At 48.9% G+C, this 14,007-nt stretch overlaps 1 protein-coding gene across 1 annotated transcript; it reads right to left on the reverse strand.

The window, feature by feature from the left end:
• Window positions 1-4,492: 4,492 nt before the first annotated feature.
• Window positions 4,493-13,007, reverse strand: SAMD1 (sterile alpha motif domain containing 1). Its single transcript, XM_083424499.1, has 5 exons — window positions 12,155-13,007; window positions 10,074-10,452; window positions 9,559-9,649; window positions 8,332-8,440; window positions 4,493-7,133 (listed from the first exon to the last, which is right to left on the reverse strand). Exons 1-5 carry the CDS (start codon window positions 12,899-12,901, stop codon window positions 6,975-6,977), a joined length of 1,485 nt encoding a protein of 494 aa, XP_083280625.1. The 5' UTR covers window positions 12,902-13,007; the 3' UTR covers window positions 4,493-6,974.
• Between the last annotated feature and the right edge of the window lie 1,000 nt (window positions 13,008-14,007).

Consider the following 14,007-nt stretch of genomic DNA (forward strand, 5'->3'; position numbering starts at 1 on the left):
TGCCTTGAATGCAGGGTTAGGGAGTATCTTACATCTCGATGGAACTGTAGCTTTGTGTAGTGATATCATTGGAAATGGAGCCTTATTAACTGTAACAAGGTGTGTGGTTTCCCGCCCCCTTCCTGAAGTTTGCATGTGTGTGACTGCTTTTGTAATGTAGCACATTGTTGGTGATAAATTATGATAGATTTTTCTTAGTTTCTTAAAATAAAGATGAACTTGAGTTTCCGCTGTTGTGTCCATGTTTCAAAATGGGGGGGGGGGCTTATATGTTCAGGGTGTAATATATTTATTTCCTCAAAATAGGTTTCATTTCCAATACAATTTTGCACTTGTGGCGAATTGCTTTCTTCATCTTCCCTAAAACTCTTTCCCTATCAGCTTCACCTTAATACTGGTTCCTTCACCTTAATATTGGTTCCTTAGATGACAAGCTGCAATGCATAGTTCCATGTCAGGCCAGAATCCTGTATCCAGCTCCAAATTATACATTTGCAGTGTACATTTAAAAGACTTGCATATACTGGACAGTGGTTTGGGGTCCTGCATGATGGGTGCAAATTGCTTCAAAACTAGGTACCAGTTCAGGCCTGGATAAGAGATTTAACCATTTGAACTGCTAGCTCTGTACTCTTCGCGTACCCTTATGAAGCATGGGACAGGTGGCATCTTCCTTCTGTGAATGGAGCGCTCTACTATTGTAACCACAACAAAATTGGTTGTTGGTAATGATGGTTAGCCGGTTCTTCTGTGTGCTCAAGTAAAACTACAAAGTAGAAGCTGCTGGCACAGTTCCGCTGTGTCTTATGTCATCGAAAGGATATGGATGGGCTTTAAAAGATGCAGTCTCCACACAGTGGTCAACACCAACACATTCATCTCTAGCCTCTGTACCTTAAAGCTTGGTTGACAGGTGCAGCTGCAGTTTGCGTACTGAAAGGAGAGACTTTTATTTAAGAGCCTGCTACTTGCTGTGCCATCTCTAACTCTTCTAAGTTGAGTGATGGAGAAGCAGCACCTCAATAACTGGGAAGGTAAAGAATGTAGCAGTCCAGGCCTGGGACAAGCAAGGCATGTGGCTGCTTATTTGTTTGTTTTTACCACAAAACAAGGCGATTTAGAAAGCAAATCCTGCAGAAAGAGCACTATACTGTTCCTGCTGTATTTCACAGAATGATTTGCTGTAGCAAAATGACGTAAAGGGATGCGTGTTTACCTTTTAAGTCCCATGACTTAAGTGGCATCCTCAGGCTTTTACTCAGGAAATATTTGGTGGAATTCAACGTCACTCTTCCAGCTGTTCGGATAGAGTCATCTCCCTCTCCTCCTGTGTACTATTCTGGGAGTTCTTCTGATGCGCGCACACCTTGCCAAAATAACCAATGGGGTGTGACATGGTGTGCAGGGAGAAGCTTGTGCGGTGCTTCTGCTGAGGGGCTGATTAGGTAAATCCAGTCCATTGAAATTTATCAACCAATCTTAGTCACAGTCATTAATTCCAATGGGTGTGCTCTGAGTGACATGTTGGAATAAGTGGTCGCAAAAGTGTCATAGCAGCATATATTTCCCCTTGAGTTCCTGTACGGATTCTCTCCAACCTACCTACATCCAAACTAATAGTATAAAAAATAAATGCTATACCAAGTATGCAGTTCTATTTGTAAAGTGTCTATCATAGCCTAGTTTCCATAATTTGTATTTGTGAAGCTGGGCCCCCTATACCTTACCCTAAAAAAATAGGTTGTAGCAGGATTCCCCCCAGGCTTAGTTCTATTTAATTTTTTTGCATTTTTGCCATTCCCAAGACCCACACAAACTATTATTTTGTTCCAAGGAACACAGGGTTTGCCTGGGCAAGGAGTCCTGTTATGGTTGCTTGCCATGCAAAAAGTCCAGTTCAGCATCTTATAAACAGATGCAAGCGTAGTGGATTGACCAAATGGACCCTCTTATGGGAGCCAGGAGTTATTATCCTTTAAACCAAAAGCCTCTGATCTTCCCTCACCCCATTCCCATCCTCAATATGCAGTTATGTTACTGAAGTCCAGCACAAAGCGCAGCATGCAATCACTTCTCAGGAAGAACGGAATAATAATTGTGAACTCGACAGTGACCTAATCTGGAACTCCCTACAGTGGCTACCAAGTTGAAAGCAACGAAGGATCAGCACAATGGGAATTCAAAGTCCTTTACTATTTTTTACCGAAGCAGAATCTTTCCTTACACAGAGTTATCAGCCACAGAGCTGTTGCTTTCATTGTAAATCATCTTGGGGGGGGGGGGGGAATCAATCCTAATTTATTATCTACTCCCAAAGGTACATTGAAGTCAGAATGAGGAACATAAAGACTTCCGCGGCCTCAGACAGAGTTCATCCACTTCAGCATCCTGTTTTTGAGAGTGGCTAGACTGCCAGCTGGCTGTCAGAGGTAGACTGCCTCTGAATCAGGTGTGTCCATTTAGTTTATCATGGCAAACAGCTAGTGCTAGACCCTGCACTGGGGCCAGTGGCCATCACGTCATACAACAGCCTTCCATCAGCTGGATGGAAGCATAGTTTTTTTAAAAATCTGTCCTTGGTCTGTTTCTCAGGGGCGGAAGCATGGCCTGTATGTAGGGAAGAGATGGACTCTTGCCACAATACACACAATTCATCCCTCCCCTCTTCCATTTAATTATAAAGCTTCAAGTATTTTGGCCTTTCCTCAAAGTATTTCAGATGCTTCATTGCTTTGGTTGCCTTTGTGTGTGTGTGTGTGTGTGTGTGTGTGTGTGTGTGTGTGCTGCAGGGCAACGCATCAGGAACCACCATTAGCCACAAGGTTAAATACTCATAGCTAAACAGGAGCAGCACGTTATTGTTTTAAAAGATCAACTTCTGGTTGTAAGCACCACAAACATTGATGCCTCTAGTATGCTAGTCCTGAATGAATTTGCTCTGTAGGCATGTTCATCGTTGACAACCCAGCTGCTTTTGGGTTAGTCTCAATTTAAATGCCACATAGTGCTGAAAGTAACTAACAATCCTGTACTGAGCTGTAGGTTCTACTCACTTTGACTGAGCTTATCCCACGGTAAGCAGGTATAGAACTACAGCCTAAGGATCCTCAGAGTGTAAGAGCATCTGTAGGGCCTAAGATGCTGGTGCTGCATTACGGCTTCCATCATTCCTGGCCATGCTGGCTGGAAGCCCAACTTCTGGAGGGCCACAGGTCCTCCATCCATTTTAAGTCAAGGCAGCACATTTGGAAACAGAACAGAGGACATCAGAGGCATCCGTACTTATAGCTCAACCACTTGTAGTCCCAAAGTTGGACAGTTCCATCCCATGTTCATCAGCAAATGCAAGTTGCAATCACTTATTCAGAGGGAAATCTGAAGAATTAATAGGAAAGCTGCAAAGTCCGTTAGAAGCATGTATTTCCTTAATTATCCTCTCTCCACTTCTTTCAGGTGGGTATGTGGGCTTGGATTGCATCACCATTTCCAAGGAGAAGCCCACAAAATATCAAGAATTTCCTTGATATTTCAACCATACATCCAAGGCATCACTGATCAGCAGTTTGAGGAATGACCACTTTGCCAGAGGCCTTGTTGGTGAAATGGCCCTAGAATATTTCCCACTCCCTGCACCCCCATTCGCTTTTCACCACCTGTGACATTGTTTCTGCAGCAACATTGGGTGCTAGACCACCCCTGCACCATGACTGAAATTAGGATTTTAAGCAAGTTTAGGGAAATGTCTGTGATTCAGTCTCTGAATAGGTTAAGTAACTGTTATGTATTCAATTCAGGTAGAGCAGAGCTTTCCAAACTCTGTGTAGCAACACCTTAGTGTGTTAGTGTGTTGTGCAAACGCTCCCCGCTCTTCCCGGTGCTGGAAAAGGGTTAGTTTAACCTCTGGTTTGCTACCAAAACTAAATTACTGTGTCACGAAATGATGCATGTCTAAAAAGGGTGTCGCCAACATGAAAAGTTTGGAAAGCTCCGAGGTAGAGGGAGCCAGGTGCAAAGTCTCGCATTGAAGTGGGTGCATGTGATTCTGCAGCCCAGTCCATCCCAAACCTCCAGTTTCAGCTTCACATCCAAACTAGATTTCAAATAAAGGTTGAGATGAAACTTCGTTGGAACTGAGAGTCACCCAAAGTGATGGAGCACTTATTTGACCAGCTGTAGGATTAAAATACTATTTCTCCTCCTTAGAATGGTCCAAATTAATTCCTAGCCTTTAAGTGTTTAACTTCCAGTAGCTAGATTAGCCTAGAATAACATAAAAGACTGTGCAATATGTTGTGTCCACCTTTACCAAGGAAACTTCGCCTTTGGATTTTGTAGATGTTGAATTAGTAAACACAAGCCCAGTTCACACCTCAGCACAGCCTTAGCCAAAGCCATTCCCCCTGCACAAATTTCCAAAACCTGTATGTTACAACCTGGGCCCATTGCCAACCAGCTTAAGCCTAGATCCCAAAGCACAAATCTGTTTTTTAAAAAAAAACCACACAACCAGCCAGCACCTTATCTGTGTTTTCATCAGCACACGGTCATGTATATCAGCCCTTAAACTGTACTACAGTATATCTAGGAAGTTAGGATCCTAAAGCCCCTTTCCGTCTTGTCTCTTACTTGAACTACCCTCTGCACTGACAGGCAACACAACCATGTCCCAACCAAGCCTCACAGAGGAATTTTCAAAACACTGCGCTGGAACAGCCTTGCTTGGCTTTGTCCATTCCAATCTACACCTTTCCACTGTGGATTATTAATGTCCTCTCCTCTTTCCACCCTGGCCAGTGTCAATAACAAAGTAAACGGGCAGCCCAATTCTGTAGCCCTACTCTGTTCCCAAAAGGACAGCACAAAGAGTTGGAAAAATCACTCCCACTGTTGAGTCATCTAAATTGGTTCCTAAAGCTTTTCACCTCCTATGGCAGCTCTTTTGACAACTGGTGGCCAATAAACAGAATACATATTAGAACCCAAAAATCTTGTTGTTTTTTTATTCCCAGCTCTGGACAAAATAGTAGGGTCTAGTGCAATAGGGGGCAACATGCAGCCGGTATGTAAGCCCCTGAGGCACTTTTGTGCTACAACATTGAGAACCTCTGCTTTCAAAGTTCAAACAATAGGTTTCTAGCCCTCATGGTTCCAAATAAAATTTTGAGAACATAAATTCAGTGTGCTCCTGTCTAGCTGTGCATTCCTTTAGGCATGCATGTTGGGTTGTGTCTCGAGCTACGTACGCTTCTCTGTTTCTGAGTCACAACTAAACAGGGTAGCTACTGTCTATCCACTGATCCTCAAACTGTACTAAGGGCCTGTCTACATTCCAAATTTAAACCAGTTTCAACCCTCATCTGCCACGGCTCTAAAACAACAAATTCTAGGAAGTGTCGTTCTGTAAAAGGGTCTAAGATACTACAAAAGAGTTCTCAGCAGCCTCACCAAAAGGTTTCCATTCCTACAGTTCTTTACAGAAAGCCGTGACAGTGAAACGAGTTTCAAACTGTTTTGTGAAACAGAAACTTACTAAGCAACTGGGGTACTCAAGAGGTGTGCCCTGAAAAATCACCAAAAAAGCTCAGATTTTGTGTTTCTGCCATAGCTAGATCCTCTCCATTTGATGTGCACAAAGAGCCAATTTCACTGTAGTCTTTTTTACCACCTCCTCTTGCCTTCACAGTATACCTTTGCGGGCTTGGCCTGCTTTAACAAGAGGAGATCCTTTCTTAAGGCAACAAAAACCACCACCCCATTTTTCGTAACTGAGAACAGGGCTGCGGACCATTTCCTTTCCTTGCTCTTTTCAGTCCCCAAAGTGTTTGCTCCACTTATATTATCTGCTATAGAAGCACCAGCTAAGCCACCTGGTTGCGAATATACACAGACAGCGAGTCATCTGCCTCTGCCGCTGCAAAGAGACCTTCCCTAAACCCTAAGTGTTTCATTTTAGACCTCCTGGTGATGGTGCAAATGTTACCGCACTTTTTACCCCAGTTGATTATAGCATTGAAAATTGAGCCAGAACTCCAGAGCTCTGCTCCCATCCCTGGACTAGTCAGAATACATCCCATAAACCGATTAGCAATGCCACTAGGTGACATCACCACCCTCAAATAAAAAAGGAGAGAAAAAGAGAGCAGAACTTAGGACTTCCACCTCTTTTTACACATACTTTTGTCCTTTAGACACATGTTCATTTCAGGTGATCCAATACCCCTTCCAGAAGGCTAAGAAGTCTGGGAATACTAAACCAATTGGGTTTTTTTCCAGTTTAAATATTTATATTTTTTTTAAAAATGGGAAGAAAGAAATAATAAAAAGCAGTTGACTCTGGGCAACGACCATGAAAACTGGAAGAAAAGCCTACCCAAACAGAAAAGAGAATAAAAAGATATTTGATTAAAACCTCCTGACACCTTCAGCAGGCTCTATCTTTGTCTTCTTGAGAACAGCAACAAAGGGAGGGGAGCAGGTAGGACCATCAAGTGCTACTGTGGTTGCTGTTGTTGTTGCTGTTGTGGTGGTGGTAAAGGGGAAGGGGAAAGGGGGGATGCTGAAGCACAAATTATCTCAAACTGCGGCTGGGAAGAGGAACAAAAACCACATCTTTCCACCCTTTCCCAAGAACAGACAATGCACTATGGTAAGTAAAATGCTGGGGTAAGTAACACAGACAGGTTGGGAGAAGGGTGGGATTTGTTTTTTTGCAGCCCTCCCTCCCTGTCTTTCCTATCTCTGGACAATCAGGGTAGAGAAGCCGCAAAGCCTGGATCGTCATTTCTGTCCTCCCCACCATTTTCACAAAAATCTGGCCAAAGTCCTTCTTCCCCTTCCCACACAGCTGCTTCTCTTTGTTTTCATGGAGGCAGAGAAAGGCTGAAATGACTTGAGACAGCAGCGGTTGGCAGAGTCCCCGTTCACTTCTCCCCACCCAAGCTCTCCACACCCTTCGCGAGCTGCGCCCGTCCTCCTCAGCCCATGAAGGAGTCGCCCTCGTCCTCCTCAAAGTGGCACTGCTGCAGCACCTTGATGTGGTACTCGTAGATCTTGAGAGCAGGCCCCAGGCGGATGGAGAGGCCGGTCAGGACATCGGTGCGCTGCATCAGCAGAAGAGACTTCCCATCGATCTCCTGCAGCGGGAGCAACAGAGGCACAAAACATCAGGGCATTTAGGGCACAGGGACTCCCCCCATTAAGAGACGGAATATAGATCACACACACAGACACACACACTTCTTTTAAGAAAGCAATAGTAGAGATCTGTATTAAGAAGGAACCCCCCTCCTCAGTGAACCGGAGGGAAGAAGGAAAGTGTTCTATAAATCTAGACGAGCTTCCAGGTTGAGAAATGGATTTGATTGAATTTATGCACATTTTTTTGCCTATCTTGAATGCTTAGTCCTTCCACATCCTTTTAACACATATTTAAGCATTATCAATTACGATTCATGCCACTGGTTTAACATCCAGCCATCAACCCATTAGGCCTCCAACATAAGTCACCAGGAAATGCCCATCCTAGGCAGAATTTCATATTTTGAAATAGTCACAAGAGTATTTTTCAGTCTTTTCTATCTGAACACAGCGCATAGGAAGCATGATGACACCACTCTCTGTAGAGCTTAGGTGGCAACAGGGCCTATGGAAAGGTGGCTTGAAGGTGCAGATGTCCATAGACAGCATGCAGCTCACAAGGTGGGATGCTTCTAGGTGCAGATCCCTGAAGAGGGAAGCCTGACTTTGGCCTTGGTTGAGCCCATTGACAGCTGTAAGTGGACCAGGCAGAGAGCCTTGATTATAAGAGGAGAGAGGGCTGAAGGAGCCAAATCCCATACTAAGGGAAAGAGGCCCATGATGCAACATGCAGAGAGGGATGGGGAAGACATATGTGGGAGAACACTCTGGATGCTTCCTATGAACATAAACACACATTCAAATAGGATTGCTGAGCTCTAGTAACTTTATTTTTCCTTAAGCGAATAGCCAGTCGGAAGCAATGGTGGGGGGTGGGGGTGGAGTGGCAATATGGATAACTGAAACAGATCTCTAATCATTGGCAAGCACCTCTGTTATTTGCAAGGCATGTTTTTTAGCACGCAAGAAAACCCCATGGTGACTGCTGCTTTGATGTACAATCATATGCACCCTGGCTCGTGTTTTACATTTGACAAAGAGCCCCTAAGCAACTAGGAACCGAGTGTGCATACATGCAAGTCCCTACCCTGTTAAACATTCAGTGCCCATGCCATTCAGGGCCTTCTATTTCACTAAGAGTTCCGCTTGAGCATTAATCCCCAAATCTTTCACTAGGTATCCCAAGGTTCTCACCTGTTCTTGAAAGGCAGATGCTTGCTCAGCAAAACCAGCTTCTGTGAAATAATCCACAACATCACTCACAGTCCATTCCACTGGGTCAGAAGGCTTCTCCTTCACTGAGCTACGAGGAGGAGAGAGAGAGAAAAGAGAATTCATATCCCAGGCATCCAATGGCCTCCTGCTCCACAATGTGAAGGGGACTTCTCACCAGGAGTTAAACAGAAGAGAGTGCATGCATGGATCCAGAATGGGCAGGGGGTGGCAGATCATAAAAAGAACCCAACTTGAGCAAGAGACAAGTTTTTCTGTACGGGGCCACCCAAACCCCACCCCAGTAATTTATTATGTGTATTTTTAAACCACCCTTCAAATATATTGCGGGAAGGGGAGGGGTTACAAGAATAAAACAAAATGTGAATAATAAAGTAAGTCAAATGCCGCAAAATGATAGAGAGCAAGAACTTCATCTCGGAAGCTTGGGTAAATAAAAAGACACCTGCTTGGAGCTGAAAGGAAAAATAGCATCTTGTCAGGGAAACATCTTTGGTTAGAAGATGTTCCATCACTTGCTGGGGATCCACCAGCAAAAATAAACTTTCTCTGGTTGCCACCCAGCTCACCTCAGTCAGTGAGGCCTATCTGGAGACAGATGGCCCTTCAAGTTCCCTTAAACAGGACCCACTAATGGAATGGAAGCCAGTGCAGCCGCATAGCACAGGCAAACCATGATCCTAACCCCCAGTCCCAGGCTGCAATCAAGCAGCTGTACTCTATACGAACTGCAGCTTCTGAACAGTTTCCCAAGGCAGCTCTATAGACAGTGCATTCCAGCAGTCTATCTTGGAGGTTCCCAGAACATGGATGACAGAGGCCAGGCTAACAGGAAGCCTATCCCAGCAAACAGGAAGGCACCAATATGGCATCACAGTCACACGAATATGGCAATGTGAAAAGCAGCCTAATGAGGACGTCTAAGTATTTCAACCCCACTGTGCCTGCTTTGGAATCTGAAAGGCAGCAGCAACTCATTTCCTCCAATGAAGGAGGGAGGCATCTGAAGAAAGCCCTTCTAGATGCAGTCAGCCTTTACTCACTGCTGAAGACGTCTTGTCTGTTCCTTTTCTAGATTCCCCTAAATAGGTGGTGGCACTGATGGCAGGGGACTCAAGTGTTCTCTCCTTACAGAGGGCCATAGGTGTCATTAAACAAATGGGTTTTCGGTGCCCACTCAAAACTTACGTGCAGCTGAAGGGTCTCCCATCTGCCTGGATGCCAGGTCTCCCAGGGGATGAGGGCACAGAGGGCTCAGTACCTGCAACAGCTGGTGACACTGGGAGAAAGTAAGAGAGAGGGAGAAAAAAACACACAAATGGGAATGGGCCTGGTTCTCTTACAAAGCAGAGCTGGTGAATGAATTTGTGTGTGTGTGTGCCTGGAGCCAGTTTTAATTCCCATGGCACAAACACCTGAGAGCCAAAGCCATCTTCCCACAATCCGACCCCCCCACTCCTCATCCACCCATAATACTACTGACCTGGCCCAGGGCTCCTAGGCATAATTCTCAATAGTGAGTTGCACAACGACCCCAGGGGTCTATTTACACTGGAAAAACCTGTGCAATAATCTTATCACCATCTCCAATGGTTCCTCCATTAGGATCTTTTGCCATATCCCTCTAGGGCCTGGGTCTCCCAAGAAAAGTCAAGCTTAGCCAACTATTCCTCCCACCCTCTCGCCCACCCTATACCCTATACCTGCTCTGTCTGGCTGCTGATAGGCGCTGCCATCTTTCTTGCTGCCCCCCAGATGGTGACAGGCACTTTCTCCAGGCCAAGAGGCCTTTGTATGACATTGCTCATTTCCTTCATGGTGGGGACGCTCTGATCCTTTGTTCAAGGGCTGCTCCTCGAGGGAGCGCAGGTCTCTGGTGAGGGCACTGCTGGGTGGGATCTCTTTCCCACCATGCTTGCTGTCCTTACAGTCCCCGTTCACCTGGCCTATCCCAGGTCTGCTGTAGTTGCTGGCCTCATAATCTTGTGCCACCTCTGAACCTTCAGACATGGTGGAGGCTTCATCCTCTTCTTCTTCCTCCTCCTCTTCTTCTTCTTCACCTTTGACCTCCTCACCTGCCTTCTGCAAACATAAAAAGAATACATGTATATTTACAAATCCAGGCCCTGCTTCCACAGCACCCCAGACTAATCACCCTCCGTGTCTAACTCTCCAGGCTTACTCAATGTTGGTGCCTCAAGTTCCTCGTTTCACTTTTATTGACTTTACAGTACTGTCCTGCACGTAATTGTTGTTAATGTTGCTTACTGCCAGGCTAAGGGTGTATGGGATTGTGGACTTTTGCTAAATCCTATGCCAACTTTCCTGGGAGTTAAGTACCACTGACCTCTGTGGCTGTTGCTTCTGTCTAGACATAAACAGGACTGCACACTTTGACAACTAACCCAATCTACTTCCAGGTTACAATGTAATTTTACTCAGAGCCCTTTCTTGTAATCCTGCTTTGGTTTCCCCTATTTGTTCAAAATGAGTTACTGTACAGTGGTACCTCGGGTTACATACGCTTCAGGTTACAGACTCCGCTAACCCAGAAATAGTGCTTCAGGTTAAGAACTTTGCTTCAGGATGAGAACAGAAATTGTGCTCCAGCGGCGCAGCAGGCCCCATTAACTAAAGTGGTGCTTCAGGTTAAGAACAGTTTCAAGTTAAGTACAGACCTCCGGAACGAATTAAGTACTTAACCCGAGGTACCACTGTACTTGGAACCAGTGGTGTTGCTTCAATACTACCGCAAAATGCTCAGAGGCTCTTTGAAACACAGCAGGAGCCTTCTAATCCAAGAAGAGATGGAGTCAAACTTCAGCCACACCATCCCTCCACTTGGCTTTGTTGGGCGGATCCGCCTAGATTTATGGAAATCTATTGCCATCCTTGTAACAGAAAATAAGAGAGAACCAAAAGGGGCTTCTTTTTACTGGACTGTAATTGTATTCTACCCTTGATAATTGCTCTGATCCTTACTGGATTGGGTTACATTCCAGAGCTGGTCACCCTCCTGACCAACACCACATGATTTCTCCTTTTCTGCTCCCCCCTCCGCTCCCCGTTTGCATTCGCTGCCTTACTACTCCCACCACCTCCCGACCTTATTGGAGGTTACAGAACCCTTTAGGTCAAGCACAAACTGACTCTTTGTTCTGTGTTTATACGGAGCCTGGCACGGCCTGAGTTTGGCGGGGGGGGGGCGAGGTCGGAGAAGGGGCCACTGTCCAGGGCCCGACGTGCATCCTCAACGCCGCACAAATGTCACCGGAGGGCCACGCGCGCAGGTGAGCGGAGCCCCTCGGCACGCCCGGGGGTGGTTCTTACCCGCTCCCCAACTCGGCCCCGCAAGTTCCCCGCGGACCAGGCGGAGTTGTGCCATCCAGCGGCGGCCTTTCCGCTCACCTTCCCACAATACTTCGGAACTGCACGGGAGAATGTCGCCCCATCGAAGCCCAGGCACCAATCGTGGCGCCCCCTCCCGTGCCAAAGCGATTTGATTGGGCGCTGCCCATAACTCTTCCTCCCAGACACACGCACACCTGCGCGAGCGCCCGCTGACAACATTCGGGGGGCTGGGCGCCGTCTGCCCTCCCCGAAAGCGGCTCCTCTCCGGCGCCCGCCCCCCCCCCCGCGCCCAGTATTCGGGCGCCCCCTGCGCGCGCACTCCTCCGCTAGGTCCGTTTCCGTCCTGGGGAAGCTCACCTGTTCCCCTCGGCCCGTGCGCCCCCGCCGCCCCGCCCCCACCCCTCCCCCCGCGCGCGCCGCGGCAGCCCCTCACCTTGTTCCTGTAAGCCCTGGCGCTGGGCGCCCGGGCCTGCGCGCCTCTCTCCGCCCTGGGCAAGGCGACGCTGTTGCCGCTGCCGCCCCCGCCCCCGCCGCCACCCAAGCGGGTCCTCTCCAGCCGCTCCTCTTGGAGCAGCCCCTGCGCTCGGCCTCGAGTCACTCGGCCGCCCCCCGGCGCGGCGCCGTCGCCGCCCAAGTAGCGCACAATCTCTCGCAGGCTGACGGGGGAGGGCTCCTCCGGGGCGGGGGCAGGCGGCGGCGGTCGCTCCCGGCCGGTCCGACGAGGAGGCGGCGGCTGCGGCGGTGGCGGCGGAGGTGGCGGCGGCGGCGGCGGCGCGGCTGGCTCCGCGCGGGGCGCTGCACGCTGGGAGGACCGGGGCGTCGCGGTGGCGGCGGCGGCGGCGGCGGGAGCGCTGGGCGGGGAAGTGCGGGCCGGCCGCTGCGGGGCCGCGGGGCTGGCGGCGGGCGTTCCGCCTCGCCGAGGCGGCTGGACCCGCGCAGCGTTGCGGTACGAGATGCTTCCCTTGTAGCTGACGCGGAGCACGGCGCGCTGCTGGATGAGCTTCTCCAGCTCGGCGCGGGTGCGCTCCGGCTCCGGGCCGTGCCGCCGGCGCACCATGCGGCAGATGCGCTCCAGGTCCGGGCGCGCCTTGCGCGAGCGCAGCGAGTCGATGGTGTCCAAGATCCACTCCTGGTAGCGCGGCGCCTCCTGGCCCGGGGGCGGCGGCGGGGGCCCGGCCATGGTGTTGCCGCCTCCCCCGGGGCTTCGCTGCCCCCGTGCGCCGCTCCGCCTTGGCCTCAGCTCTTGCCCGCGCGGCGCCAACTAGACCCTCCGCCCGGCAGGCGCTGCTGCTGCTGGAAGCGGCGGCGCGCGGGCTGGTCCGGGCAGCGCGAGCTCCTCCCTCCCCTTCCCCCAGCCGCACGCGCCGCCGCCTCCACCACCGCCCGAGCGGGACCCGCAGCCGCTTAAGGAGGCGCTGTTGCCTCCCGTAGCCTCCCTACACTTGGCGGCTTAAGGTGGAGCAGGAGAATTCGCCGCGTCCCCTTAGCGGCCGCGCCGGCTGGAAAGGGCGCTCTCTGGCCGCCTCAGGCAGAAGTCAACAGCAGGAATCCGGCGACTACATAATTCTTTTTTTTTTTTTAAAAAAAAAGCACTCGCTGGCTGTTCCATTTATAGCAGCAGGAGTTTCAGCGGCGGATTTCAGCGGAAAGTGGAATAGAAGTTTTCCCCTCAGCCTGCAACGCTTAGCTTTCCTCTCAAACGCCCGTCTTCATTTGCCCAATTTACGAACCTGACCTCCTCCTAGTCCACATTTATTCACTCAAAACTACAGCGGTCAGCGTCCACGCCCTTGCTTCATCCCGATCGCTGAAGGTTTGTCCTGCCTGCCCCTGTACACTTGTATTTCCTGACTACAGCAGATAAATGTGAGCGCTCAAATATGGAAGGCGATCAGAAACCTCTATGTTTTGCTTTGTGTTTTTTTTTTAAAGGCGGCTGTAAAGAGAGGAAAAATGTCCCTCCCAGCCACCACTCCTTCACTTCCTATGACATTTGCTTTTGCAGCCCTAGGCTACACCATTAAGGTTTCAGTTCTGTGCACAGAGAAGCAAGCTCCACTGAGCATAGTGAGACTTGCATCCAAGTAAATATGCAGAGGTCAGACTGAACTGAACTCTTGCAGTTGTCACAACCAGTTGGCCTCTAGTCACACTAGGATGTCCTGCTGTAAACTCTCACAGTCTTGGGTACCCTCCTCCGACTCTTGTTCTCATACACTAGAAATGTTAGAAAGGAGGCCCTTAGATTTCACAATATGTTGCATTTTGATTACTGTATTCTTCTTT

Source organism: Podarcis tiliguerta (assembly GCF_965153285.1).
Source record: "Podarcis tiliguerta genome assembly, chromosome: 2".
Lineage (NCBI taxonomy): Eukaryota > Metazoa > Chordata > Lepidosauria > Squamata > Lacertidae > Podarcis > Podarcis tiliguerta.